Source organism: Tamandua tetradactyla, chromosome 8 (genome assembly GCF_023851605.1).
Source record: "Tamandua tetradactyla isolate mTamTet1 chromosome 8, mTamTet1.pri, whole genome shotgun sequence".
Lineage (NCBI taxonomy): Eukaryota > Metazoa > Chordata > Mammalia > Pilosa > Myrmecophagidae > Tamandua > Tamandua tetradactyla.
This window is the reverse complement of record NC_135334.1, coordinates 74,706,776-74,732,944: the sequence shown is the minus strand read 5'-3', so window position 1 is coordinate 74,732,944 and position 26,169 is coordinate 74,706,776. Positions and strand designations below refer to the sequence as shown.

The window sequence follows — 26,169 nt, the reverse complement described above, 5'->3', positions numbered from 1 at the left end:
GCCTCTGAAAACAACCCCAAGTGCACGGAACCTCTGTGTAAAATCTTTTATAATGCCCTAGGTGTTCTTTAAGGTTGGCAGGAATGTCTTTGGTTGGGGATTGGCAGGTTATGATAGGTAGCAATGTTTAACTGAAGCTTGCATAAGAGTGACCTCCAGAGTAACCTCTTGACTCTATTTGAACTCTCTCAACCGCTGATACCTTATTTGTTAAACTTCTTTTCTCCTTTTTGTTCAGGATGACATTGTTGATCTCATGGTTCCAAGACCAGGCTCATCCCTTGGAGTCCTCTCCCACACCACCAGGGAGACTTTCATCCCTGGATGTCATGTCCCACATGGTGGAAGGGCTATGATTCTAAACTCCCAGAATTGAGCTTAGAGAGAGAGGGGCCACATTTGAGCAACAAATAGGTCCTCTGGAGATGACTCTTAAGCATACCTACAGCTTCTTTGCTGTCTATATAAGCTTCACAAGAGCTTCACAAGATCAAGGGCTTGGCCTGTTTACCACCAGTTTCCATGGTGGTAAAGTTTAATAATTCTATACATTTTTCCTCCCATCCCTCAAGGGACTTTGCCAATACTTTTTGATTATCTGCTTAATATACTCTGAGATGTATCCAAGCATTACATTAAGATACACAGGATTAAAACCTCTTATTCTCATTCCGGGCTTCCTATGTTGAAGTTGTTTAAATGATCTATCCAGGCAGGTTGAGTTAGATTATGTGCTACAGAAAATTTAGGTTCTGCATAAAATAAACCTTTCTTCCTTTGGTCTCATAGAGCAGGTAAAGTTCTAAAATACAGACAAGGTCTTCCTTACCTCTGTATTCTCAGTTACCTTAATTCTGATATGATCAGCTTTGTTCTTATCTCTGGATACCAGGTTATACATTTATAACCCAGCCTCTCAAAATCCAAAAATAACAATTACTAATCTGGACTAAATGTGACTACTATAAGAGCTTGCAATCTAGGCCCCAATTTTCTTATAAGTAATTTTTAAATGAGACCATACAATATTTACTCTTTTGTTTCTGGCTAATTTTGCCTCACTAAATGTCCCACAGGTTCATTTACATCATTGCGTACCTCACAACTACATTCCTTTTTGTAGCAATACAATGTTCAATTATATGTATACAGCATTGTTCACCATTCTACTTTTCAATCAGTGCATCCTTAGCCACCTCCAACCATTGGGCATCACGATTGATATCCAAAGTCAACAGTCCATCAACACTCTCAATCTTAGGTAATTTCATTGTTCCCAAGAGAAAGATAACCAATAAATGCACCCTTACCAAATAGAAAATCCAAGCCTCCCCTTAACTCCTGTCCCTCCCCTCATTATTTTTGCTGTGGTACTATTGATGTTTTCCTGTTAAACGTAGCCCATAGCATGCCATAGCAGTTTTCCTCCTATACCCCCAAATTATATACTCTTTGTATAAAGAACCTACTTACATTTGTAGTGTTAATTGCTGGTAATATCCACTATAACTGTTGAAAATGTTTTTCCCCAGTAATGCTCAAGTTAATATCACTCAATAGATCTCTTTTTTGTCAGGGTTCCTATGTGATAATCTGAAAACTCAATTATTTAATCTTTTTTATTAAATGTATTTTTTAAATTGTGTATAAAGATTGGAAATGTGTTTCCCCTCCCTTGCAGGAACTTCGTTTAGAGGATTATCAGGCTAACCGAAAAGGCCCTCAAAACCAAGTGGGAGCAGGTACCACGACTGGTTTATTTGGCTCTTCTCCAGCCACCTGCAGTGCTACAGGACTCTTTAGCTCTTCCACCACAAATTCAGGCTTTGCATATGGTCAGAACAAAACTGCCTTTGGAACTAGTAAGCACTTGGCATCATTTTGGATCATATTGATTTTATTTAAGCTGAGAGTTTGCTAATGTGTACCCAATTTGCAGTGTGGATTTCTATTCTCCTCAGTGCTTTCAGAATGTTTTCAGACTTAACCATAAGAAGACTATGTTGTAAAAGTGTATCATTTTATGATCTTTCCTAAAATGGGATTGGCTTCCCTGACATGCTTGTGTGTCATATAGTTGTTCAAACAGGAACTATACAACCATTTACTTGTATGTAGTAACAGGGATTCAAGCAATGGCTATGTTCTTTAACAAACTTATTAAATGCCTTCCACATGCCAGGGACTGTTCTAGATGCTGGATATACAACAATGAATAAAACAGACTATAATTGTTTCATGGAGTTTCATGCTAGTTAAGGGCAGAGAAATAACAAAAGTAAAATATAATTGTCATTTTGTGGTAAGTGCTATGGAGAAATATAATAAGTGTTGGTGGGAAACGTAGAGTATCTGGTATGTATGTGGTAGTTAGAGAAAGGCAGTTATGAGTGAAAACAATTGAAGAAGGCATCACTGAGAAGATGATGTTTGAGCAGTGGCTTGTGTGAAGAAGGAGATGGAGCAAGCTTTTCAGGTTTCTCGGGAGAAAACACTCCAGTTAGAAGAAACCTTAAGTCTGAAATCTCTGAATTTTTACCAAGGAGGAAAGGACAATAGGAAGAAGTATTTATGAGAGATTGAGACCAGATTATATAGGACTTTGTGGGCCAGTATCAGGACTTTTATTAAAGGGCATTGGGAAGCAGTTAGAGGGTTTTGAAAGGTGAGTCATGATTATGAGTGAAAGATCAGATTCTGTACCCATTTTGAACACAGAACTGATGATATTTGCAAACAGGTTTATTAAATGTCGGATTTGAAAGAGAATTCTAGGATGATGACTAAATTACTTCGAAAAGAATACTTAGTTTTGAAAAATTAATACATATATGATAGAAATTCCATGAAATACAAATCATTTTATAAGCACAGGTCTCTTTCCTTGTATCCCACTTACCAGTTTGCCTCTGTAAAGACAACCAAAAGATACTTATTCCCTAGCCTTCTAGAGAGATTTATTCACACGTACATATGCACAAATAAATACATATGTAAGTGATATTTGACATTGTTTTCAGTTCTGGTGTTCTGTGATTTACCTTAGCAAATATTCATTAGTGTGTACTCTATAACAGACCCTATGCTGTGTATATGGATCTAAGGAGAAAATCTCTAATCTCAAGAAAACTTAGTCTAACAGGATAACAATACCACCCCCACAGATTTTTAGTGTAGTGTATTCTCTTGTAAAATAGGAAAAAAGTTGCAGATTCATGAAGGATCACTTTAGCCTAGCCAGGGTTTTTGGGGTCAGGAAACTGAGAAGGAATTGAAATCTGGACCAAATCTGGAGTTAGGTGAAAAAAAGAAGAGAAATGAAATGGGTACTAGCAGTTTGAGTAACAAATGTAGAGTGACTTAGATATATGTAGTATATAACAAAGATTGTTCCAGTTAACTGGATGATGTGAGGTTTGGGATTTTGTTTTCTCCATTTATTTTTCCTTTTCCTTGTTTTTTGAAAGGTACGACGGGATTTGGAACAAATGCAGGTGGTCTCTTTGGCCAACAGAATCAGCAGACCACCAGCCTCTTCAGCAAACCATTTGGCCAGGCTACAACCACCCAGAACTCTGCCTTTTCTTTTGGTAATACCAGCACAGTAGGACAGCCAAGCACTAACGCCATAGTAAGGAAACCCCTTTTCATTAACCGCAGGTTTTACTTGTAGGACTAAGCAATAAGCCTTCTAATCAGGTGAAACCAGCAAGTTCTACTGTGTAATTCTTAAGGGTTGAGGGCATATAACAGAGTGAAGAGAGCAAAATCTTTGCATAATTAAGACCTGGATTTCAGTCCGGGCTCTATTCTTTACTAATGCTGGAAGGCTGTTGAGCAAGTCACTTACCTTACTGAGTATGTCTTCTCATGACTAAGTGAAAGTTGTTTAGTGGGTTAGAATTGGTCAAGCTGAAGTTGACATTAAGACATTGACTCCAGCCATTCCATAAGGTTTGTGAGAAATTGTTTATCAATTACTAGCTATATTTCAGAATGTCCTTTCAGCTTGTTGCGGAAAATCCTCAAGTGGAGGCAAGCAAAGAAGTCTAATTCTTTAAAAAAAGAAGACCTAAAATTCAGAACCATTTTGGATTATTGCTGCTACTCTATGCAGAAAGCAAAGGACAGTACTGCAATCACTACCAGTTTGTTTCTGGGAGTCCTTTTAGGGAAGTGTATAGGTTGATTAAAGGTGTGATTATGTTTTGAATTCTTGGAATTTACCTAGTCTTTAAATTAGAGATACTTTGCCTGGCTAAAAACAAGTACAGCTAGACCCAAAAATCCTTGACAGAGTACTAGCAAACTGAATTTAGTGACATGCAGAGCTTATCCTAAGAATGCAAAATTGGTCCAGTATTAAAAAATTAATATAATGCACAATAGTAATAAGTAAAGGATGGACAAACCATGTGATCAAATCAGTAGCTAAAAAGAAACCATTTGACAAAATCTAACACCCTTTCTTAATTAAAAACATGCAAGAAACTAGTACTGGAAGGGGAGTTTGGCAACCTGATAATGAACGTTTATGAAATACCCACATTAACATAGTTAATGGTGAAAGCATAATAGGACTTTACCTTTAAGATGAGGAACAAGATAGGAATGTTCACTCCTGCTGCATTTGTTCAACTTTGTACTGGAGGTTATAGCCTGGGCAATTAGATAAGCTAAAGAAATAAAAGGCATCAATTTTGGAAAAATAGAAGTAAAATTATTTCTGCCCACACAGATGACATGATCTTGTATGTAAAAAATCCTTAGGAATCCACTGAACTATTATTATAGGGATAAAAGATCAATATACAGTCAATTGTATTTCTATACACTAGCAATGAACAATTGAAAATGAAATTAAGAAAAGAATTTCATTTTTTAAGAACATCAATATAAAGTATGTAGGAATTTGGCAAAGAAGTACAAACCTGTATGCCGATAGTAGCAAGCATGTTAAAATATTTAGGAGGCTTTATAAATGGAAAGACTACTGCTTATCAATCAGAAAACTTAATATTATTAAGATGACAGTACTCCCCAAATTGTCTCCAGATTCAATACAGTTCCTATCAGAATCCCAGATGGCTTCTTTGCAGAAACTTTGACACGTGATCCTAAAATTCATACAGAAAGTCAAGAGATCCAAAATAGCCAAAACAGTCTCAGAAAAGAACAAACCTGATGTGCTCACGCTTAACAATTTAAAAACTTACAACAAAGTAATAGTAGTCAAGACAGGGTAGTACTGTAGCATAAGCAGACACATTTAGATCAGTGGAACAAACCTGAATTAAGACTTTAGAAATGAACCCTTACATTCATGGTCAATTAATTTTTGGCTAGGATATTCAAACCATTAAACAAATGATGCTGGGACACCTGGATATCCACTTGGAAAAAAAAAATGAAATTGGACCCTTTCCTGATCTCCAAAAATTAACTCAAAATGAATCAAAGATGTAAATGTAAGAACTAAAACTCTAAAGAGTCTTAGAAGGAAGCATAGGAATAAATCTTCACAACTTTGGGTTAACTATTGGTATCAACAGACTGAAGGTGTCCTGCCTTAATTTGGAACTTGCTTTCCTTAGTATTTATTTTATGTATTTTTAAAATTTTTTATTCATTTTTTAATTTATTAATTTAAAAAAACTTAAAAAAACAAAAACATTAACATGATCATTCTGTTCTATATATATAATCAGTAATTCACAATATCATCACTTAGTTGTATATTCATCATTTCTTGGAACATTTGCATCCATTCAGAAAAAGAAATAAAAAGAAAACAAAAAGAAATAAAACGAAAACAGAGAAAAAAAGATTATACATACCATACCCCTTACCCCTTGCTTTCATTGATCACTAACATTTCAAACAAATTTATTTTAACATTTGTTTCCTCTATTATTTATTTTGTTCCATATATTCTACTCATCTGTTGATAAGGTAGATAAAAGGGGCATCAGACACAAGGTTTTCACAATCACACAGTCACATTGTGAAAGCTATATCATTATTCAATCATCCTCAAGAAACATGGCTACTGGAACACCGCTGTACATTTTCAGGCAGTTCCTTCCAGCCTCTCCATTACATCTTGAATAACAAGATGATATCTACTTGATGCATAAGAGTAACCTCCAGGATAACCTCTCCACTCTGGAATCTCTCAGCCATTGACACTTTGTCTCATTTCCCTCTTCCCCCTTTTGGTGGAGAAGGTTTTCTCAATTCTTTCATGCTGAGTCTCAGCTCATTCTAGGGTTTTTTAAATCCCTTGATGCTGAGTCTCAGCTCATTCTAGGATTTCTGTCCCACGATGCCAGAAAGATTCACACCCCTGAGAGTCATGTCCCACATAGACGGGGGAGAATGGTAAGTTTGCTTGTTGTGTTGGCTGGAGAGAGAGGCCACATCTGAGCAACTAAAGAGGCTCTCTTCGGGGTGACTCTTAGGCCTAAATTTTAAGTAGACTTGACCTCTCCTTTGTAGGGTTAAGTTTCATATGAACAAACCCCAAGACTGGGGGCCTAGCCTATAGCTTTGGTTGTCCACACTGCTTGTGAGAATATCAAGAATTCAACTTGGGGAAGTTGAATTTCTCCCCATTGTCACCAATCCCCGAAGGGGGCTTTGCAAATACTTTTCCACTCACTGACCGAATCACTCTGTGATTCATTGGGGCATCACTCTGGACAAACCAACAAAATCTCATGTCCTACTCAAGATTCCAAGTACTTATGGTGTTTAGTCAACCTATCTACATAAGTTATATTAGGAAATGCACTAGTCAAAATATAAATTTTGTACCAAATAAATATTTTTTACTTTGATCTCACACATAAGGTAAAATTTTTAAATATTAATTACCAGCTATTTTCAGCACTCTGCAGTTGACATTCCTTTGTTCTTCCTCATACAAAAACGTTTTTAAAATTTGTACATTTAGTCTATTATTATACACTCTAGGCATTCTTAATTTATACCTTCTCAGTCTTTATTGTCTATCTTTCTTTCTGATTTCATTTATGCCCCCAACCCTCCTCCTTCTATCATGCTCACATTCAACTTCATTCAGTGTTTTAACATAATTGTATTACAGGTAGGTAGTATTGTGCTATCCATTTCTGAGTTTTTATATTCAGTCCTGTTGCACAATCTGTATCCCTTCAGCTGCAATTACCCAATATCTTACCCTGTTTCTATCTCCTGATGGTCTGTGTTACCAACGTAATATTCCAAGTTTATTCACTAATGTCAGTTCATATTAGTGAGACCATACAGTGTTTGTCCTTTTGTTTCTGGCTAATCTCACTCAGCATAATGTCCTCAGGGTCCATCCATGTTGTTGCGTACTTCATAACTTTATTCTGTCTTACAGCTGCATGATATTCCATCGTATGTGTATGCCACAGTTTGTTTAGCCACCCATCTGTTGATGGACATTTTGGCTGTTTCCATCTCTTTGCAATTGTAAATAATGATGCTATAAACATTGATGTGTAAATGTCTGTCTGTGTCGTTGCCCTTATGTCCTTTGAGTAGATAGATACCTAGCAATGGTATTGCCGGGTCATATGTCTATTCTATATTTAGCTTTTTGAGGAACCGCCAAACTGCCATCCACAGCAGTTGCACCATTTGACATTCCCACCAACAGTGGATTAGTGTGCCTCTTTCTCCACATCCTCTCCAGCCCTTGTCATTTTCTGTTTTGTTGATAATGGCCGTTCTGGTGGGTGTGAGATGATATCTCATTGTGGTTTTGATTTGCATGTCTCTAATGGCCAGGAAAGTTGAACATCTCTTCATGTGCCTTTTTGTCATTTGTATTTCCTCTTCTGAGAAGTATCTGTTCAAGTCTTCTTCCCATTCTGTAATTGGATTGGCTGTCTTTTTATTGTTGAGTTGAAACATCTCTTTATAAATTCTGGATAGTAGACCTTTAACTGCTATGTCGTTTCGAAATATTGTCTCCCATTGTGTAGGCTTTCTTGATGAAGTTCTTTGATCCACAAAAGTTTTTAATTTTGAGGAGTTCCCATTTCTTTCTTTCTTTCTTCAGTGCTATTGCTTTGGGTGTAAGGTCTATAAAACTGCCTCCAGGTATAAGATTTATAAGATATTTCCCTACATTTTCTTCTAAATGTTTTATGGTCTTAAAGCTAATGTTGAGGTCTTTGATCCATTTTGAGTTAACTTTTGTATAGGGTGTGAGATGTGGGTACTCTTTCATTCTTTTGCATATAAATATCCAGTTCTCTAGGCATCATTTATTGAAGAGATTGTTCTGTCCCATGTGAGTTGGCTTGACTGCCTTATCAAAGATGAATTGTCCGTAGATGAGAGGGTCTATATCTGAACACTTATTTGATTCCATTGGTCAATATATCTATCTATATGCCAGTACCATGCTGTTTTGACCATTATAGCTTCTTAATATGCCTTAAGGTTAAGCAGCATGAGACCTCCAACTTCATTTTTTTCCTCAGGATATTTGTAGCTATTCGAGGCACCCTGCCCTTTCAGATAGATTTTCTTATTGGTTTCTCTGTTTCTGAAAAATAAGTTGTTGGGATTTTGATTGGTATTGCATTGAATCTGTAAATGGATTTAGGTAGAATTGACATCTTAAGTATATTTATAGTCTTCCAATCCTTGAACATGGTATGCCCTTCCATCTATTTAGGGCCTTTGTGATTTCCTTTAACAATTTCTTGCAGTTTTCTTTGTATAGTTCTTTTGTCTCTTTAGTTAAATTTATTCCTAAATATTTTCACTAATGTCAGTTCATATCAGTGAGACCATACAGTATTTGTCCTTTTGTTTCTGGCTAATCACACTCAGCATAATGTCCTTAAGGTCCATTCATGTTGTTACATACTTCATAACTTTATTCTGTCTTACAGCTGGATAATATTCCATCTTATGTAAATGCTACAGTTTGTTGAGCCAACCATCTGTTGATGGACATTTTGGCTGCTTCCATCTCTTGGTAATTGTAAATAATGCTGCTATAAACATTGGTGTGTAAATGTCCATTTGTGTCCTTGCCTTCATGTCCTTTGAGTAGAGACAGCATATGGATGGGTCCTGTTTTTTAATCCATTCTGCCAGACTATGTCTTTTGATTGGAGAGTTTAATCCATTAACATTCAGTGTTATTACTGCATGGGTAGTACTTTCTTCTACTATTTTGCCTTCTGGATTTTATATGTCATATCTAATTTTCCTTCTTTTTACCTTTACTCATAGTCGTCCTTTCTACACTCTTCTCCACACCTCTCTCTTCTGTCTTCGTATCTGTCTCTAGTGCTCCCTTTAGTATTTCTTGCAGAGCTGGTCTCTCAGTCACAAATTCTCTCAGTGATTTTTTGCCTGAAAATGTTTTAATTTCTCCCTCATTTTTGAAGGACAATTTTGCTGGATAAAGAATTCTTGGTTGGCAGTTTTTCTCTTTTAATAATTTAAATATATCATCCCACTGTCTTCTTGCCTCCATGGTTTCTGCTGAGTGATCTGCGCATCATCTTATTGGGCTTCCCGTGTATGTGATGGATTGCTTTTCTCTTGCTGCTTTCAAGATTCTCTCTTTTTCTTTGACCTCTGACATTCTGATTAGTAAATGTCTTGGTGTATGTCTATTTGGATCTATTCTCTTTGGGGTACGCTGCACTTCTTGGATCTGTAATTTTAAGTCTTTCATAAGAGTTGGGAAATTTTCAGCGATAATTTCCTCCATTAGTTTTTCTCCTCCTTTTCCCTTCTCTTCTTCTGGGATACCCACAACACGTATATTCGTGTGCTTCATATTGTCTTTCAATTCCATGAGTCCCTGCTCATGTTTTCCCGTTTTTTTCCCCCTATATTTTCTTTTTCTTGCAAGGTTTCAGATGTTCTGTCCTCCAGTTCACTAATCCTATGTTCTGTCTCTCGGAATCTGCCATTGTAGGTTTCCATTGTTTTTTTCATCTCTTCTCCCTTGCCTTTCATTCCCATAAGTTCTGTTATTTGTTTTTTCAAAGTTTCAATTTCTTCTTTTTGTTCATTCCTTGCCATCTTTATATCCTCCCTCAATTCATTGATTTGGATTTTGATGAGGTTTTTCCATGTCTATTCATATATTCTGAATTAATGGTTTCAGCCCCTGTATGTCATTTAAATTGTTGGTTTGTTCCTTTGACTGGGTCATATCTTCAGTTTTCCTAGTGTGCTTTGTTATTTTTTACTGGCGTCTAGGCATTTAATTACCTTAATTAGCTTATTATGAAGATTGCTTTCACTTCTTTTACCTAGGGTTTTCTTGCTGGATGAATTTGTTGTCTACCTGTTCTTTGGCATTCAGTTCAGCTTTATCTGGGCCTCTAGCTTAGGTTTTGTTTGACAGAGGAGAATTTTTCAGTTCTTGTTTTCTTGTTTCTTGCCCTGCTTGTATGATGCTTCCCGCCGCGCCCCCCCCCCCCTTAGGAGAGTGTGCTTAGATATTATAAACTCTGGCCGGATTTTCCCAGACCAAACTGACCTTCTATCAGAAGGAAAGAGGGTGTTTTCCCTGAGGGTTAGACCCAGCAGGTTGAAAAACTTTCCTGTGAAGTCTCTGGACTCTGTTTTTCTTATCCTGCTCATATGTGGTACTTGTCTGCCTGCAGGTTCCACCAGCATAAGATGATGTGGTACCTTTAACTTTGGCGGACTCTCCCTGCTGGGGGCGTGGTAGAGTCAGAGGAGAAGTTGTAGGCTGGTTTTAATGGCTTCAAATTACCAAGACCTGGAGTCCGAATTCCTTAAAGGAGGGATTCTACCTGGGTTGGGCTTCACCCCTCCCCTGGGAAGGCACAGGCTGCAGACAAGTCCCTTAAAGAGCTCACTTCTGCCTATGCCTGGGACAGTTGCAGCCTGAGAAGTCCTGCCTCTATATCCAAAGTCAATCAAGCCTTTGTAGAAACACCGCCACAAAAACGTCTGTTTCCTTCTTTTTTTTCCCCTTTTTCCGTCAGCCCTGCCCCCTTGGCACTGGGGCAAAAATGAGCAAGCTCCGCTTTGACCAGTTTCACCTAAGCTGGGGGCCTATTTTTAGTAGTCAAAATTTGTTAATTAATTCCACAATTGGTGTTTAATTGTGCTCAGTCCCTGCTGCTGGAAAAGTTTTTTCCTTTCCCCTCTGGAAAGCAGCCTGTGGGGGAGGGGCACCGGCCACCACAGCTTTGGGAACTCACGGTTCTGTGGGGGCTCGCAGCTGGTCCAGACTGGTCCAGACTGGGGTACGCTGTGTGTCTGGTCACTCACGTGGCCCCAGAAGCTGTTCTGTATACTTTTTCTGGTTATTTAGTAGTTGTTTGGAGGACGAACTAAAATGCACACATTGTAAAGCTGCCATCTTGATCCGGAAGTCTATTCTTAAATATTTTATTCTTTTGGTTGCAATTGTAAATGGAATTTGTTTCTTGATTTCCACCTCAGATTGTTCATTACTAGTGTATAGCAACACTACAGACTTTTGAGTGTTGATCTTGAAACTTGCCACTTTGATGTACTCATTTATTAGCTGAAGTACTTTTGCTGTGGATTTTTCAGGGTTTTCTTCATATAGTTTCATATCATCTGCAACAGAGTTTTACTTCTTCCTTTCCAATTTTGATGCCTTGTATTTCTTTTTCTTGTCTAATTGCTCTGGCTAGATGCAATTCAGCATCCAGTGGAGATGATCATGTGGTTTTTCTGCTTTCATTTGTTGATATGGTATATTATGTCAATTGATTTTCTTATATTGAACCATCCTTGCATACCTGGGATGAATCCTTCCATGATGTATAATTCTTTTAATGTGTTGCTGGATTTGATTTGCTAGAATTTTGTTGAGGATTTTCACATCTGTATTCATTAGAGAGAGTTTTCTGTAGTTTTCTTTTTTTGTAATATCTTTTTCTGGCTTTGGCATGAGGGTGATGTTGGCTTCGTAGAATGAATTAGGTAGCTTTCCCTTCTCTCCAATTTTTTGGAAGCGTTTGCGCAGGATTGGTACTAATTCTTTCTGGAATGTTTGGTAGAATTCACATGTGACGCTATCTGGTCCTAGACTTTTCTTTTGGGGGAGCTTATTAATGACTGATTCAATTTCTTTACTTGTGGTTGGTTTCTTGAGGTCGTCTATTTCTACGCAAGTTAAAGTTGGTTGTTCATGCCTTTCTAGAAAGTTGTCCATTTCATCTTCATTGTCGTATGTATTAGCATAAAGTCGTTCATAGTATCCTGTCATTACTTCCTGTATTTCTGTGGGGTCAGTGGTTATGTCTCCTCTTCCATTTCTGATCTTATTTATTTGCATCCTCTCTCTTCTTCTTTTTGTCAATCTTGCTAAGCATCCATCAATCTTATTGATTTTCTCATAGAACCAGCTTCTGGTTTTATTGAATGTCTCAATTGTTTTCATGTTCTCAGTTTCATTTTTTTTCTGCTGTAATCTTTGTTCTTTCTTTCCTTTTGCTTGTTCTGTAAATGTCTGTTAAGTGTTCCTCATTTACTGTATTATTCAAATTCTCTGTTTCTTTATTGATCTGCTGTCTAGATGTTCTGTCCATTGATAAGAGTGGGGAATTGAGGGGCGGGCCGCGGTGGCTCAGCGGGCAAAGTGCTTGCCTGCTATGCCGGAGGACCTCGGTTCGATTCCCGGCCCCAGCCCATGTAACAAAAACGGAGAAACAGAATACAATAAAACAAGAAAATGTTTAAAGATGTTTCCCTTTCTTCCTTCCTTCCTTCCTTCTATCCTTCCTTCCTTCTCTCTGTCTTTCCTTTAAAAAAGAGAAAAAAAAAAAAAAAAAAAAAAGAGTGGGGAATTGAAGTCTCAACTATTATGGTTGATGTGTCTATTTCTCTTTTCAGTGTTTTCAGTTTTTCTCCACATGTGTTTTGGAGCATAAATATTAATTGATTGTTACGTCTTTGTGCTGAATTGTTCCCTTTATTAGTACATAGTATCCTTTTTTGTCTCTTTTAACTGTTTTACATTTGAAGTCTAATTTGTTGAATATCTACTCTTGCTCTTTTCTGATTGTTATTCGCATGAAATATCTTTTCCCAATCTTTCACTTTCAAACTATGTTTATCTTTAGGTCTAAGATGTATTTCCTGTAGACAGCATATAGATGGGTCCTGTTTTTTAATCCATTCTGCCAGTCTATGTATTTTGATTGGAGAGTTTAATATATTGATATTTAGTGTTATTACTGTACAGATAGTACTTTCTTCTACCATTTTGCCTTTTGGAATTTTTTTTCTTTCTTTTTTTTTTTTTTAACATGGGCAGGCACCAGGAATCGAATCCGGGTCCTCTGGCATGGCAGGCAAGCATTCTTGCCTGCTGAGCCACCGTGGCCCACCCTGCCTTTTGGATTTTATATGTCATATCTAATTTTCCTTCTTTTTACCTTTACTCATAGTCTTCCTTTCTACACTCATCTCCACACCTCTCTCTTCTGTCTTGTTTTAACTGTCTCTAGTGCTTCCTTTAGCATCTCTTGCGCAGCTCTTCTCTCGGTCACAAATTGAAAATAAAACATTGAAAATGTTTTAATTTTTCCCTCATTTTTCAAGGACAATTTTGGTGGATATAGAATTCTTGGTTCGCAGTTTTTCTCTCTTAGTAATTTAAATATATCATCCCACTGTCTTCTCGCCTCCATGGTTTCTGCTGAGAAATCTATGCAGAGTCTTATTAGGCTTCCCTTGTATGTGATGGATTGCTTTTCTCTTGCTGCTTTCAAGATTCTCTCTTTCTCTTTGACCTCTGACATTCTGATTAGTAAGTGTCTTGGAGTACGTCTGTTTGGATCTATTCTCTTTGGGGTACACTGCACTTCTTGGATCTGCAATTTTCGGTCTTTCATAAGAGTTGGGAAATTTTCAGTGGTAATTTCCTCCATTAGTTTTTCTCCTCCTTTTCCCTTCTCTTCGCCTTCTGGGATACCCACAACACGTATATTCGTGCGCTTCATATTGTCATTCAGTTCCTTGAGTCCTGCTCATATTTTTCATTTTTTTCCCCTATATTTTCTGTTTCTTGTTGGATTTCAGATGTTCTGTCCTCCAGTTCACTAATCCTATCTCCTGCCTCTCAAAATCTACCATTGTAGGTTTACATTGTTTTTTTCATCTCTTTTACTGTGCCTTTCATTCCCATAAGTTCTGTGATTTGTTTTTTCAGATTTTCGATTTCTTCTTTTTGTTCATTCCTTGCCTTCTCTATATCCTCCCTCAATTCATTGATTTGGTTTTTGATGAAGTTTTCCATGTCTGTTTGTCTATTCTGAATTAATTGTTTCAGCTCCTGATCTCATTTGAATTGTTGGTTTGTTCCTTTGACTGGGCCATATCTTTGATTTTCCTGGTGTGATTTGTTATTTTTTGCTGATGTCTAGACATTTAATACCTTAATTAGGTTATTCTGGAGATTGCTGTCACTTCTTTTACCTAGGGTTTTCTCTCTGGATGAATTTGTTTTCTGTCTGTTCTTTGACATTCAGTTCAGCTTTTTCTGGACCTCTTTCTTAGGTTTTGTTTAACAGAGGAGATTTTTTCAGTTCTTTTTTCTTTGTTTCTTGCCCTGCTTGTATGGTGCCTTTTCCCCCTCACCCGTAGGAGGGTCTACGTGGATATTATAGACTCCAGCTGGATTTTCCCAGACCAAACTGACCTCCTATCAGGAGGAAAGAGTCCCCTGCATAAGTTTTCCCTGAGGATGATACCCAGCAGGTTGAAAAACTTTCCTGTGAAGTCTCTGCGCTCTGTTTTTCTTATCCTGCCCAGTATGTGGTGCTTGTTTGCCTGCCAATTCCACCTGCGTAAGATGATGCGGTACCTTTAACTTTGGCAGACTCTCCCTGCAGGGGACATGTTGGAGACAGAGAAAAGGTTGTAGGCTGGTTTTAATGGTTTCAAATTACCAATCCCTGGTGTGGGACTTCCTTAAGGGTGGGATTCCACCTGAGTTGGGCTTCATCCCTCCCCTGCGGAAGGCCCAGCCTCCAGACAATCCCTTGAATGAGCTTGTTTCTGCCTATGCCTGGGGCAGTTGCAGCCTGAGAAGCCCTGCTGCTGTATCCAAAGGCAGTCAAACCTTTGTAGAAACACAGCCACAAAAATCTGTTGTCTTTTCTTTTTCTTTTTTGGTTATCCCTGCCCCCTTGGCGCTGGGGTAAAAATGAGCGACCTCCACTTTGATGAGGTTCACCTGAGCTGGGGGCCTATTTTTAATAGTCAAAATTTGCTAATTAATTCCACAGTTGGCATTTAGTTGAACTTAGCTCCTGCTGCTGGTAGTCTCTTTCCTTTCCCCTCTGGGAAACAGCCTGTTGGGGAGTGGCACTGGCTGCTGCAGTTTGGCGAAGTCACGGATCTGGGGAGGCTCAGCCAGTCCAGCTGGTCCAGGCTAGTTTACACTGTGTGTCCGGTCACTGACGTGGCCCCAGGAGGTGTTCTGTTGTTTTTCTGGTTATTTAGTATTTGTTCTTGAGGACCAACTAAAACGTGCATTTTGCTAAGCCACCATCTTGTTCCCCTTTTCCTTTGTATTTAAATGTGCTTCATCCTGGACTTGTCTGATGGCTATTTAACATGGCCTAGCATCAGGTAGAGAAAACAGAAATGCCTTTTGCACTAACAACTCCATATCATTCATTGAGTTGGTGTTGTGGATCTTCTAGAGGGGAGTGCTGAGATTTTGGAGATTCTCTCTGGGTGAATGAAATCAGTAACCGGGGATAGTATTCTTTGGACTAGGCTAGTGAGAGAGAGAAGTTTATCACCTGCACATCCTTTGTTACAGCTGATCCCCTTGGACAGTTTATGCATGTATTTGAGTATTTGTGTTTTACTGAAGTTATTTATTGAATATTCTGTTCCTTGCTTTAAAGGCATTATAGGTCATTTTCATTATAGAATTGTGATTCATCTTCTATAGTAAACAGTATAACCTTCTGCCTTGTGATCTGAAACTGTTCTGTTCTGGTGGAATCTTATGGTGAACTTAAAGACTAAAACTCTTATTTGTGTTATTTTTATTTTTCAGGTTGCAACTAGTTCTTTGAAAATGCCTCTTCTTAATTCCTTTTTAAACATTCATTTTTTTCTGAGGCCATTTGTAATGGGTTTTGATACAATATCAATATGATATAGTACAGAGACACAGGCATACAGACCACCTCCTTGAGTTGGTGAACTATACTAGTTGAATCCATAAAAGTAGTAGGCACTGAAGTCTTCATCTTTTTATAGTGGTAGACTTTTGCCCTCAGACCGATGAATCTAGTTTGAAAAACCCTACTGCACTAGTGAAAGATTAGGAAATATTAATTTTACCCAAGTGCCCTAACGTATTGAAGGAGCAGGTACTAAAACCATTCTTAATTGATCCTCCACAACTGGGAAGGGAAGATCTTTACCCTTAATTCCTTCTAGAGTCAGTCAAGTATAATAGGGGAACACCTTTGGGAAAAGGGGTCAGTGCAGAACTTTTGGCCATAGCAACTACTGGGTATTCCAGAGGTGACTGTTCTGATGCTCTTTGAGGAAGTTAGTTAATTGCAGGAAGTCAAAGGAGAACAATTTCCTCCTTCTGAATAGGAATGTTTCTGTTCAGCTTCCCTCATGGGGGCCTGTATCAGGATATGGTTTACAATACTGCCTTCTAAGAACTTGAGGTCCATTGGGAGTATGCCCCACGTCCTATAACTAGGGAAGCCATCTTTAAACATACTTTTATAGACTCTTTCTGCTTATTTAGATTTTCTTTTGTTTTTCTTTTTCTTTCTTTTTTTTTTTTTTATTTTTTTTGGCATGTGCAGGCTGTGGCAATTGAACTTGGGTCTCTGGCATAGCAGGCAAGAATTCTGCCCCGCCACCATTGTACCGCCTTTCTCCTTACTTTGTATAGGGCTTTCAAAGACACTTGAAGCTGGTGGCTCCCATTCTGAGATCTTTACTAAGTAAAAGTCCTTTCCCTGGTATACAGCCTCATACCTGCCTTCCTCTCCTAGCATTTGGCAAAATTGCCCGAATTTGGAGAAAATTTGGGTTCCCAAGATTCATAAACTTTTTAAACCAGTGGTCATTAACCCAGTCTAAAGCTTGGTATAGAAAGCTGGCTTTTCTAGATAGCTAATGCTGAGATCTTTCCAACAGTGGAGAATCAATGAAGGGGCTAGTGAGGAGATACAGTATATAATACCCCAGTGCTTGGATTACCATGGAAACTGGAGCACATGAGGCCAAAGCTAGTACTAAAGAGCCATTGAGCGCTAATCCACACATGTCAGAGACCAGCAGAACCTGATGGTGAAAAACATTCCCTCCCCCCAGGGTTCTTTCTTCATAGCAAAGGTTGTCTTTCTACTGTTTCTGAGCTTAGTCAGCAAGAGAAACAAGGTTTCTTAACTGATTCACCATTTTAAAATTTTCATTCTTATTTGACTATATATTACATACATGTACATAACTGAAAAGAAACAATCATATATATTGTCCTTTTTGTATATTCATGTAATATTCTAAAGTTAAATTTCTTTTTTTTCATATCTAAAAAAAAAAACTTTGGGTTAAGCAGTGGTTTCTTAAAAATTATGCCAAAAGTAGCAAAAGAAATTATAAATTGAACTTCATCAGACTTTTTTTCAGTCAAAGGATACCATTAAGAAAGTGAAGACAGTCCACAGAATGTGAAACTATATTTGAAAATCCAGACTATATTAAAGAACTTGTACAACTCTAATAATAAGACAGAGAAGCCATTTAAAAATGAACAAAGGCTTCGAATAGACATTTCTCCAAAGCAGATACAAAAGTGGTCAATAAACATATAAAAAGATGCTCAGCATCATTAGTCATTAGGGATATGCATATCAGAACTACAATAATGCAGGTCAAAACTGCAATAAGATAACACTTCACACCCAGCAGGATGGATAAAATCATTTGAGGTCATAACGTGTGGCTGAGAATATGAAGAAACTGGAACTCCCCTAATGCGTTTGGTGGAAATATAAAATGTTGAAGCAATTTTTGAATGTATTAAACAGTTATATAACCTAGCAATTTCATTTCTAAGTGTGTACCCAAGGGAATTGAAAACACAAAAACTTGTACACAAATGTTCATAACAGCATCATTTATAATAATAGCCAATAGCCAACCAGTAGAAGTCAACCCAAATGTCTATCAAGTGATGAATGGGAAAGCAAATGTGATTTATCTATATGATAGAATATTATTTATTCATTAAAAGGAAGGAAATCCTGATACATGCTACAACATGGATGAACCTTGAACATTATGCTGAGCAAAAGGAGCCAGTTAGAAAAGACCACATGTTAAATGCTTCATGTATAAAAAAATGTCCAAAATGGACAAATCCATTGAGACAGAAAGTGGATTAGTGGTTTCTAGGGGCTGGGAAAAGGAATGGTGAGTGACTGCTAATGGGTACAGGATTTCTTTTTGGAATAATGAAACTGCTCTAGGATAACTCTGTGAACATATGAAATTCCAATGTATAATACATTTTTTTTAATTTATGTATTTATAAATTTAACAACAAACGAACTGAAACATTAACATGTGATTATTCTGTTCTACATATATAATCAGTAATTCACAATTTCATCACTTAGTTGCTTATTCATCATGTCTTAGAACATTTGCATCAAATCAGAAAAAGAAATAAAAAGGCAACAGAAAAAGAAAGAAAACGAAAACAGAAAAAAAACATATTATCCGTACCATACCCCTTACCCCTCACTTTTCATTGATCTCTAGCATTTCAAACTAAATGTATAATACAGTTTTAATAAGTGAATTTTATGTTTTATGAATTATCTCAATGAAGCAGTTTTAAAAACAGTAGGAACTGGGGGACTGGGGAAAAAGGAGACACTAGAGGAAATATTAAACTTCCCCATTTGGGGAATTCCTGATATTTTTGCATGCAGTGGAGACAACCAGTTCAGTAGGCTGAACCCTCTATCTCGAGGCTCACCCCTGTGAAACTTATTCCTGCTAAGGAAAAACTAAACCTACTTAAAGATTTATGCCTAAAGAGAACCTCTTGTTGCTCAGATGTGGCCTCTCTTAAGCCAATTTTGCAGGTGAACTCACTGCCCACTACATGGGTCATGACTCCCACAGGTATAAATCTCCCTGGCAACATGGGACCTGACTCCTGGGGATGAACTGGTACCATCCCAACATGGGATTGAGAAAGCCTTCTTGCGTAAAAGGGGAAAGAGAAGAATAAGAGAAAGTTTCAGTAGGTGAGAGATTCCAGAGTTGAGAGTTTATCTTGAAGGTTATCCTTATGGATTATATAGATAACACTATTTAGTTTATGGTGTATTGGTATAGCTAGAGGAAAGTAAGTGAAACTGTTGAACTGTATTCCAGTAGCTTTGCTTTTTAAAGATGATTGTATAACTATATAGCATTTGCAGTGTGACTGATTGTGAAAACCTTGTACCTGATGCTCACTTTATGCAGGGTATGGACAGATGAGTGAAAAAATAAAGACCAAACAAATAAATATTATTGGGGGATAAGGGGTTAAAAAATTGGGTAGATTGAAATACTAGTGATCACTGAGAGGGAGCGATAAGGATTTTGGGATGTATGGGTTTTTTCTTTTTATTTCTTTTTCTGGAGTGATGCAAATGTTCTAAAAATGATCATGATGAATACATAACTGTGATGATATTGTGAAACATTACTTTTGTACTTTGGATGGACTTTATGGTTCAGCAGTAGTCTATTAGCACAGTATTTCACTTTTATTAACTATTGATTAACTATCTTGTTAAACAATGTATGGTCCATACTTTTCTCATTTGATTTGTATAGTTTTCTCACTTCAAATTAATACAGCTTATAACATTATACTCTTTCCTCTGCTCAGATTGCTTTGATTATTTTCAGCTAATTGATTCAGGGTCTTGCTCCCAGTTTAGGATTGTTTAGTTCAGTTCAACTCAGTTGTTTTGAAAATGAAGCACCCTTCATATCATTTTGCTTTCAGTGTTGGCAACCCTGACATTTCTTAGAGCACCTCATTTTTTTTTTCACTGTCTTCTTTTTTTTTAATTTTTTATTAATTAAAAAAATTACAAGAAACAAACATTCCCAACACATACACTCAGCAATTCACAAAATCATCACATAGTTGCATATTCGTCATCATGATCATTTCCCAGAACATTAGCATCAATTCAGAAAAAGAAATAAAAAGACAACAGAAAGATATAACAAACAGAAAAAAAAAATTTTTACAGGTCATACCCTTTACTGATCCCTTTCATTGATCACTAGCATTTCAAGCTAAATCTGTTTTAACATTTGTTCCCCTATTATTTATTTTTATTCCATATGTTCCTCTCATCTGTTGACAAGGTAGATAAAAGGAGCATCAGGCACAAGGTTTTCACAATCACACAGTCACATTGTGAAAGCTGTATCATTATACAGTCATCATCAAGAAACATGGCTACTGGAACACAGCTCTACATTTTCAAGCAGTTCCCTCCAGCCTCTCCATTACATCTTGGATAACAAGGTGATATCTACTTAATGCATAAGAATAACCTCCAGAATAACCTCTCGACTCTGGAATCTCTCAGCCATTGACACTTTGTCTCATTTCACTCTTCCCCCGTTTGGTGGAGGAGGTTTTCTCAATCCCTTGATGCTGGGTCTCAGCCCATTCTATAGTTTTTCTCAAGCCCTTGATGCTGAATCTCAGCTCATTCTGGGATTTCTGTCACACGCTGCCAGGAAGATCCACACTCCTGGTAGTCACGTCCCACGTAGACAGGGGGAGGGTGGCGAGCACCTCATTTTTGCATCATTGTTTCCCAGCATAAGAGTTTCTGTAAAGTCTTATTGTCTACAACCTTGGCCCTTGACATACTGTTTGTAGTGGTAGGTATGCATTTCTGATCCTGCCATTCAAAAGTTGTAACATGTTGGCCAAGGTTTCTAGTTGCCCTGAACTTTAGGGATAAATCCCTACCTTTTCAAGGTGGGTGTGAGGAAAAGAGTTGCTCTGTGTAAAGTATCTAACATAATAGCTTTTAAAACATGATAACTATTTTTATTAGTTTAAGACTTTAAGAAAACTGTTTTAGGATCTCTTTTAATCTAGGTTAACCTTTTGCAGGGTTTATTCGGAGTAACCCAAGCCTCACAGCCTGGAAGTCTTTTTGGGACAGCCACAAACACCAGCACTGGGACAGCATTTGGCACAGGAACTGGTCTCTTTGGGCAGAGTACTGGATTTGGTACTGTTGGTTCGGTAGGTTTTTTACAATAATTTTTACTGTAATTTAATGATATGTGTAAATATAAAGGAATTTCTAGGAAATATTTGACTATTTATATTGGATATATTGAATGATTTGATACTAAAAACAACTAAAAGCTAGTTGATAAAAAATAAAATAACTAGATAGCTGGAAGATAGGTTTATTGTCAATTTGTGAATTTTTTGCTGTTTCGAACATCACCTTAATGTTTGTTTGCAGTTAACTTCTGATAGGAAAATATAACTCCAGTAAGTTGAGTTTAAATTATTGAGTCTAAATTGAGACGCTTTAACTGTTATAATTTTTAACATGTAGATCCACCCTCTGTTGTGGGTCATAAATTGGTATAATATTTGGGAATTAAATGTTTTGGTGTTTAAAAGTTGTAGAATTGAGCAGGCCATGGTGCGTCAGCAGGTAGAGTTCTCGCCTGCCATGCTGGAGACCCGGGTTCTATTCCTAGTCCCTGCCCATGCAAAAAAAAAAAAAAAGAAGTTTGTAGAATTGTTGGGGTTCTCAAGCTGCTGTAGGCTAACCTGAATTGTTTTCCTAATTAAGTTCTTTTAAGTTAAAAATTTCTGTTTAGGAATGCACTGTTTGCAATAGTAAATCTTAGTACTTTTTAAAAACCTAGGTATATGAGAATCAGTATGAAACAGTCCATCTGTATTATTAGAAACTTTGAATTTGCTATTGTGGATAGTTGAAAAGAGAGAAAAGCAAAATCCCTTAAACACCTGATCCTTTTTTCATGGAGAGTGACATATATTTCTGAACTTAGTTTGGGCAGATAATTGAGATGAGAAATTGAGAAAATTATGTGATGGTTCAGAAAACTGTTACTGTTTTTTAACTTTTCATTTTGAAATACTTTCAAAGTTACAGGACAGTTACAAAAATAATGCAGACCCCACCCACAGAACTCCAGCATACCCCTATTCCTCCAGATACCAGAAACACATATTTTAACATTTCGCCACATTTAATTCTATCAGTTTGTTTTCTGAACTCTTGGGTTTAGGTTGTTCACCCTGCTCCTTGAACACTTAGTACTGCCATGTTCATTTCCTAAGAACAAGAGTATTCACTTCTATTACACTTCAAGTGTAGTTATCAAGTTGAAGAAATTTAACGTTGATATATACATTCTTTTTTTTCCGTGTTTACTTTTTTTAATGTAAGAAAACAAGCAATACACTTAGAACAAAAATGGATATCTTAGCTTAACCATAGGCATATTTAAATAAAGTACCGATTGTAAAGCCTGTGTTTGTATAGTGAGTTTCGTGAACCAATTTAAAATTAAGGTAACAAGGAAAAAATCTACAAATTCGGAGAGCAAAGTTCTAAATTCTAGGTATTAAACACTAACTTAGATACCATTTGATCGGCTGTCAAAACTGTGAATGTTCTCAAAATATCAAGTAGAAAGTTCTTACAAATATCTACATTGCTATGGTAATAACCTATGTTACTAAATATCTTCCTTATTTCAGGAAAATATGAAGATACAAATATTTTTACAATTAACATGGAAATCTTAACCACCTAAAATGGATATCTTAGCTTATCCATAGGCATAGTAAAAATATATATATCTAAGTAATCATCATAAAGCCTATTTGTACATATTTTATAAACCAATTTAAAATTAAAGCAAAGAAGGAAAAAATCTATAAATATTATTCGAGCTACGTGAATTCTAAATATTAAACAGTGTCTTAAATACCATATGTGATTAACTATCAAAACTACATTCTCAAAATATCAGGTAAAAAGTTATTACAGTTATCAACTTTGCTATAGTAGTGAGCTATATTACTAAATATTTTCAAATTTTTGATTTCAAGAATTTATTTTATCTAATACTATAACTGCCTATAGTTTGTTTGTTTTTTTTAACCTTTTTTTGTTGTAAAGTATAACATATATATACAAGGAAAAGAAAGCAACAATTTTCAAAACACACTCCAACAAGCAGCTACAGAACAGTTCTCAAAGTCTGTCATGGACCACCCCTGCCCTCCTGCCAGATTCTTCTTTCTAGCTGCTCCAAGACACTGTGGCTTTATTTGAGTCATAGTACCAGAATCATACAGTATTTGTCCTTTTGTGTCTGATTTATTTCACTCAGCATTATGTCCTTAAGGTAACATTGATATATACATTCTATATTCCAGTTTTCGATTATGTCCTACAAATGTGCTTTTGGGCCTTTTCTCCTTTCTTATTAGATATCATCCAGTATCACATATTGCATTTAATTGTCATTGTTTCTTTAGTTACTTGTTCTTTTTTTTTTTTCATGGTGGGAACATATATACAACATAAATTTCCATCTCAGTTATTCCCAAGCATATCATTCAGTGGGATTAGTCGTATTTATACCCTCACCACCATTTTTTTCCTTTTTTTAAAAAAAATTTTTATTAATAAAACCAATCAGCATACAATATGAATATTCTTTTTTTAATCACATACTTGTATATTCATCATCATGATCATTTCTTAGAATATTTGCATCAATTCAGAAAAAAAATTCATACATACATAGTCCATACCCCTCCCTTTCATTGATCACTAGCATTTCAATCTACTAAATTTATTTTAACATTTGTTCCCCCATTATTTATTTATTTATTTTTTATTTTTTAAAATTTTTTATCAATTAAAAAAATTACAAGAAACACAAACATTCCCAACACATGCACTCAGCAATTCATAGTATCATCACATAGTTGCATATTCATCATCATGATCATTTCCCAGAACATTAGCATCAATTCAGAAGAAGAAATAAAAAGACAACAGAAAAATATAACAAACAAAAAAAAATTTTACATGCCATACCCCTTAGTGATCCCTTTCATTGATCACTAGCATTTCAAACTTGATCTATTTTAACATTTGTTCCCCCTATTATTTATTTTTATTCCATATGTTCCTCTCATCTGTTGACAAGGTAGATAAAAGGAGCATTAGACACAAGGTTTTCACAATCACACAGTCACATTGTGAAAGCTGTATCATTATACAATCATCTTCAAGAAACATGGCTACTGGAACACAGCTCTACAGTTTTAGGCAGTTCCCTCCAGCCTCTGTTACACCTTAACTAAAAAAGTGATATCTGTTTAATGGATTAAAATAACCTCCAGGATAATCTCTCAACTCTGGAATCTCTCAGCCATTGACTCTTTATTTTATCTCATTTCTCTCTTTTCCCTTTTGGTCAAGAGGTTTTCTCAATCCCTTTGTGCTGAATCCCAGTTCATTCTAGAATGTCTGTCCCATGTTGCCAGGAAGGCCCACACCCCTTGGAGTCATGTCCCATGTAGAGAGCCCTTACCGCCTTTCATTACTAAAATAGTCTCTACACCCATTATGCATTGACTCCCCATTCTTACTCCCACCTCTGGCAACCCATACTCAAATTTCTGTCTCTGTAAGGTCGCATATTCCCTCATATATTTTTCACAATTATCATATAAACTATAAAGGAATAGCTATATAATGCATAAGATTAACCTCCAAAATGTCCTCTTGACTTAATTTGAAATCTGTTAGCCACTGAAACTTTATATTGTTTCATTTCTTTTCACCCTTGTGGTCAAGAAGGCTTTCTGGATCCCACAATGCCAGGGCCAGGCTCATCCCTCAAGTGATGTTCCATGTTACCAGAGAGATTTACCCCCCTTGAAGTTGTGTTCACATAGGGGGTGGGTAGCGAGTTCACCTGATGAGTTGGTTCAGAGGGGCAGGCCACAAGCCAACACTTCTTAAATTCTCTGAAGTAAAGGACTCTTTGTGACAGGATTCAGAAATATTTCGTAATAATTTGCCAAGAATATTAGCATTTATTATACATTAATGGATGAATGCTGAGTAATGTGGGAAATTGTATTAGTGTTTATTACTGTGGTACCAAAATCTGTTGCTTATGAAACAATTTGTGTCTGTGTCATCCAACATGGTAAAGAGTGAGAAATCACAACTGATTCTGCCCTGTCACATGTAGGTAAAGGCACACTCAAAAAATATCATGGCAGCAGTCACATTATAGCACATTTTTCTTTTTGTGCAATGGAGATTGATATAGTCACATGATTAGTTCCATAGTAATACAGGATGTCAGAGTTGCACAGAATCCCCAAGTTGAACACTGGTTTTCAGACGAAGGGACAGGCCTAGTTCAGCTTTGCTTCATAAGCATTTATTGAGACCTTCTGTGTGCTGGGTGGTGTTCAGGACTGAGGGGGAACACAGAGATGATGCAGACAGGATCCTTGCCCTCGAACAGTTCAAAGTGTTGATCAAAGACATATGGACAGATAATCTCAATCATAACCATGATTAAACTTCTAATTGATGCTGGTGTCCTTTTATTTGTCACTTCCTAAAGGCACCAAGAGTTAGGACTGGCACCTTTTTTTTAAATTGAGAAATCTTCAGACATATGCAGTCCATACATAGTATATAATTAGGGGCTCACAGTATCATTGCATAGTTGTGGATTCATTGCCATGATCATTTTTAGAACATTTGCATCACTCCTACGGGCAGATTTCTTGTTGGGTACATGTCTGTTATGAGATAAAAAATGTTTGATTGCTTTGTTATTTTTTCCTTTACCTCATTGAACATTCCCTTCTTGCTTAGGGGCTATTACTAACTTTTCAGTCTAAGGGCATTTTGTGTTTATAAAATTAATCCTGTTTGAATTACTGTAGTTTGTTTTTCTGATAGTCTTTTTCATCCTTCTATTTATTTCCACAGAAGTTATGACATCACTTCTCCACCCTAATCCCCAGCTTACCCAGTATTA

General features: G+C 36.7%; 1 protein-coding gene across 6 annotated transcripts in view; it reads left to right on the top strand.

The window, feature by feature from the left end:
- Positions 1-26,169, top strand: part of NUP98 (nucleoporin 98 and 96 precursor) — a 195,109-nt gene that overhangs the window by 26,333 nt on the left and 142,607 nt on the right. For all 6 annotated transcript variants that reach the window (XM_077113751.1, XM_077113750.1, XM_077113749.1 and 3 more), the window contains exons 7-9: positions 1,682-1,862; positions 3,468-3,631; positions 21,200-21,334. In XM_077113751.1, the coding sequence (XP_076969866.1) occupies positions 1,682-1,862; positions 3,468-3,631; positions 21,200-21,334 (480 nt within the window). The remainder of the gene's footprint in view (positions 1-1,681; positions 1,863-3,467; positions 3,632-21,199; positions 21,335-26,169) is intronic.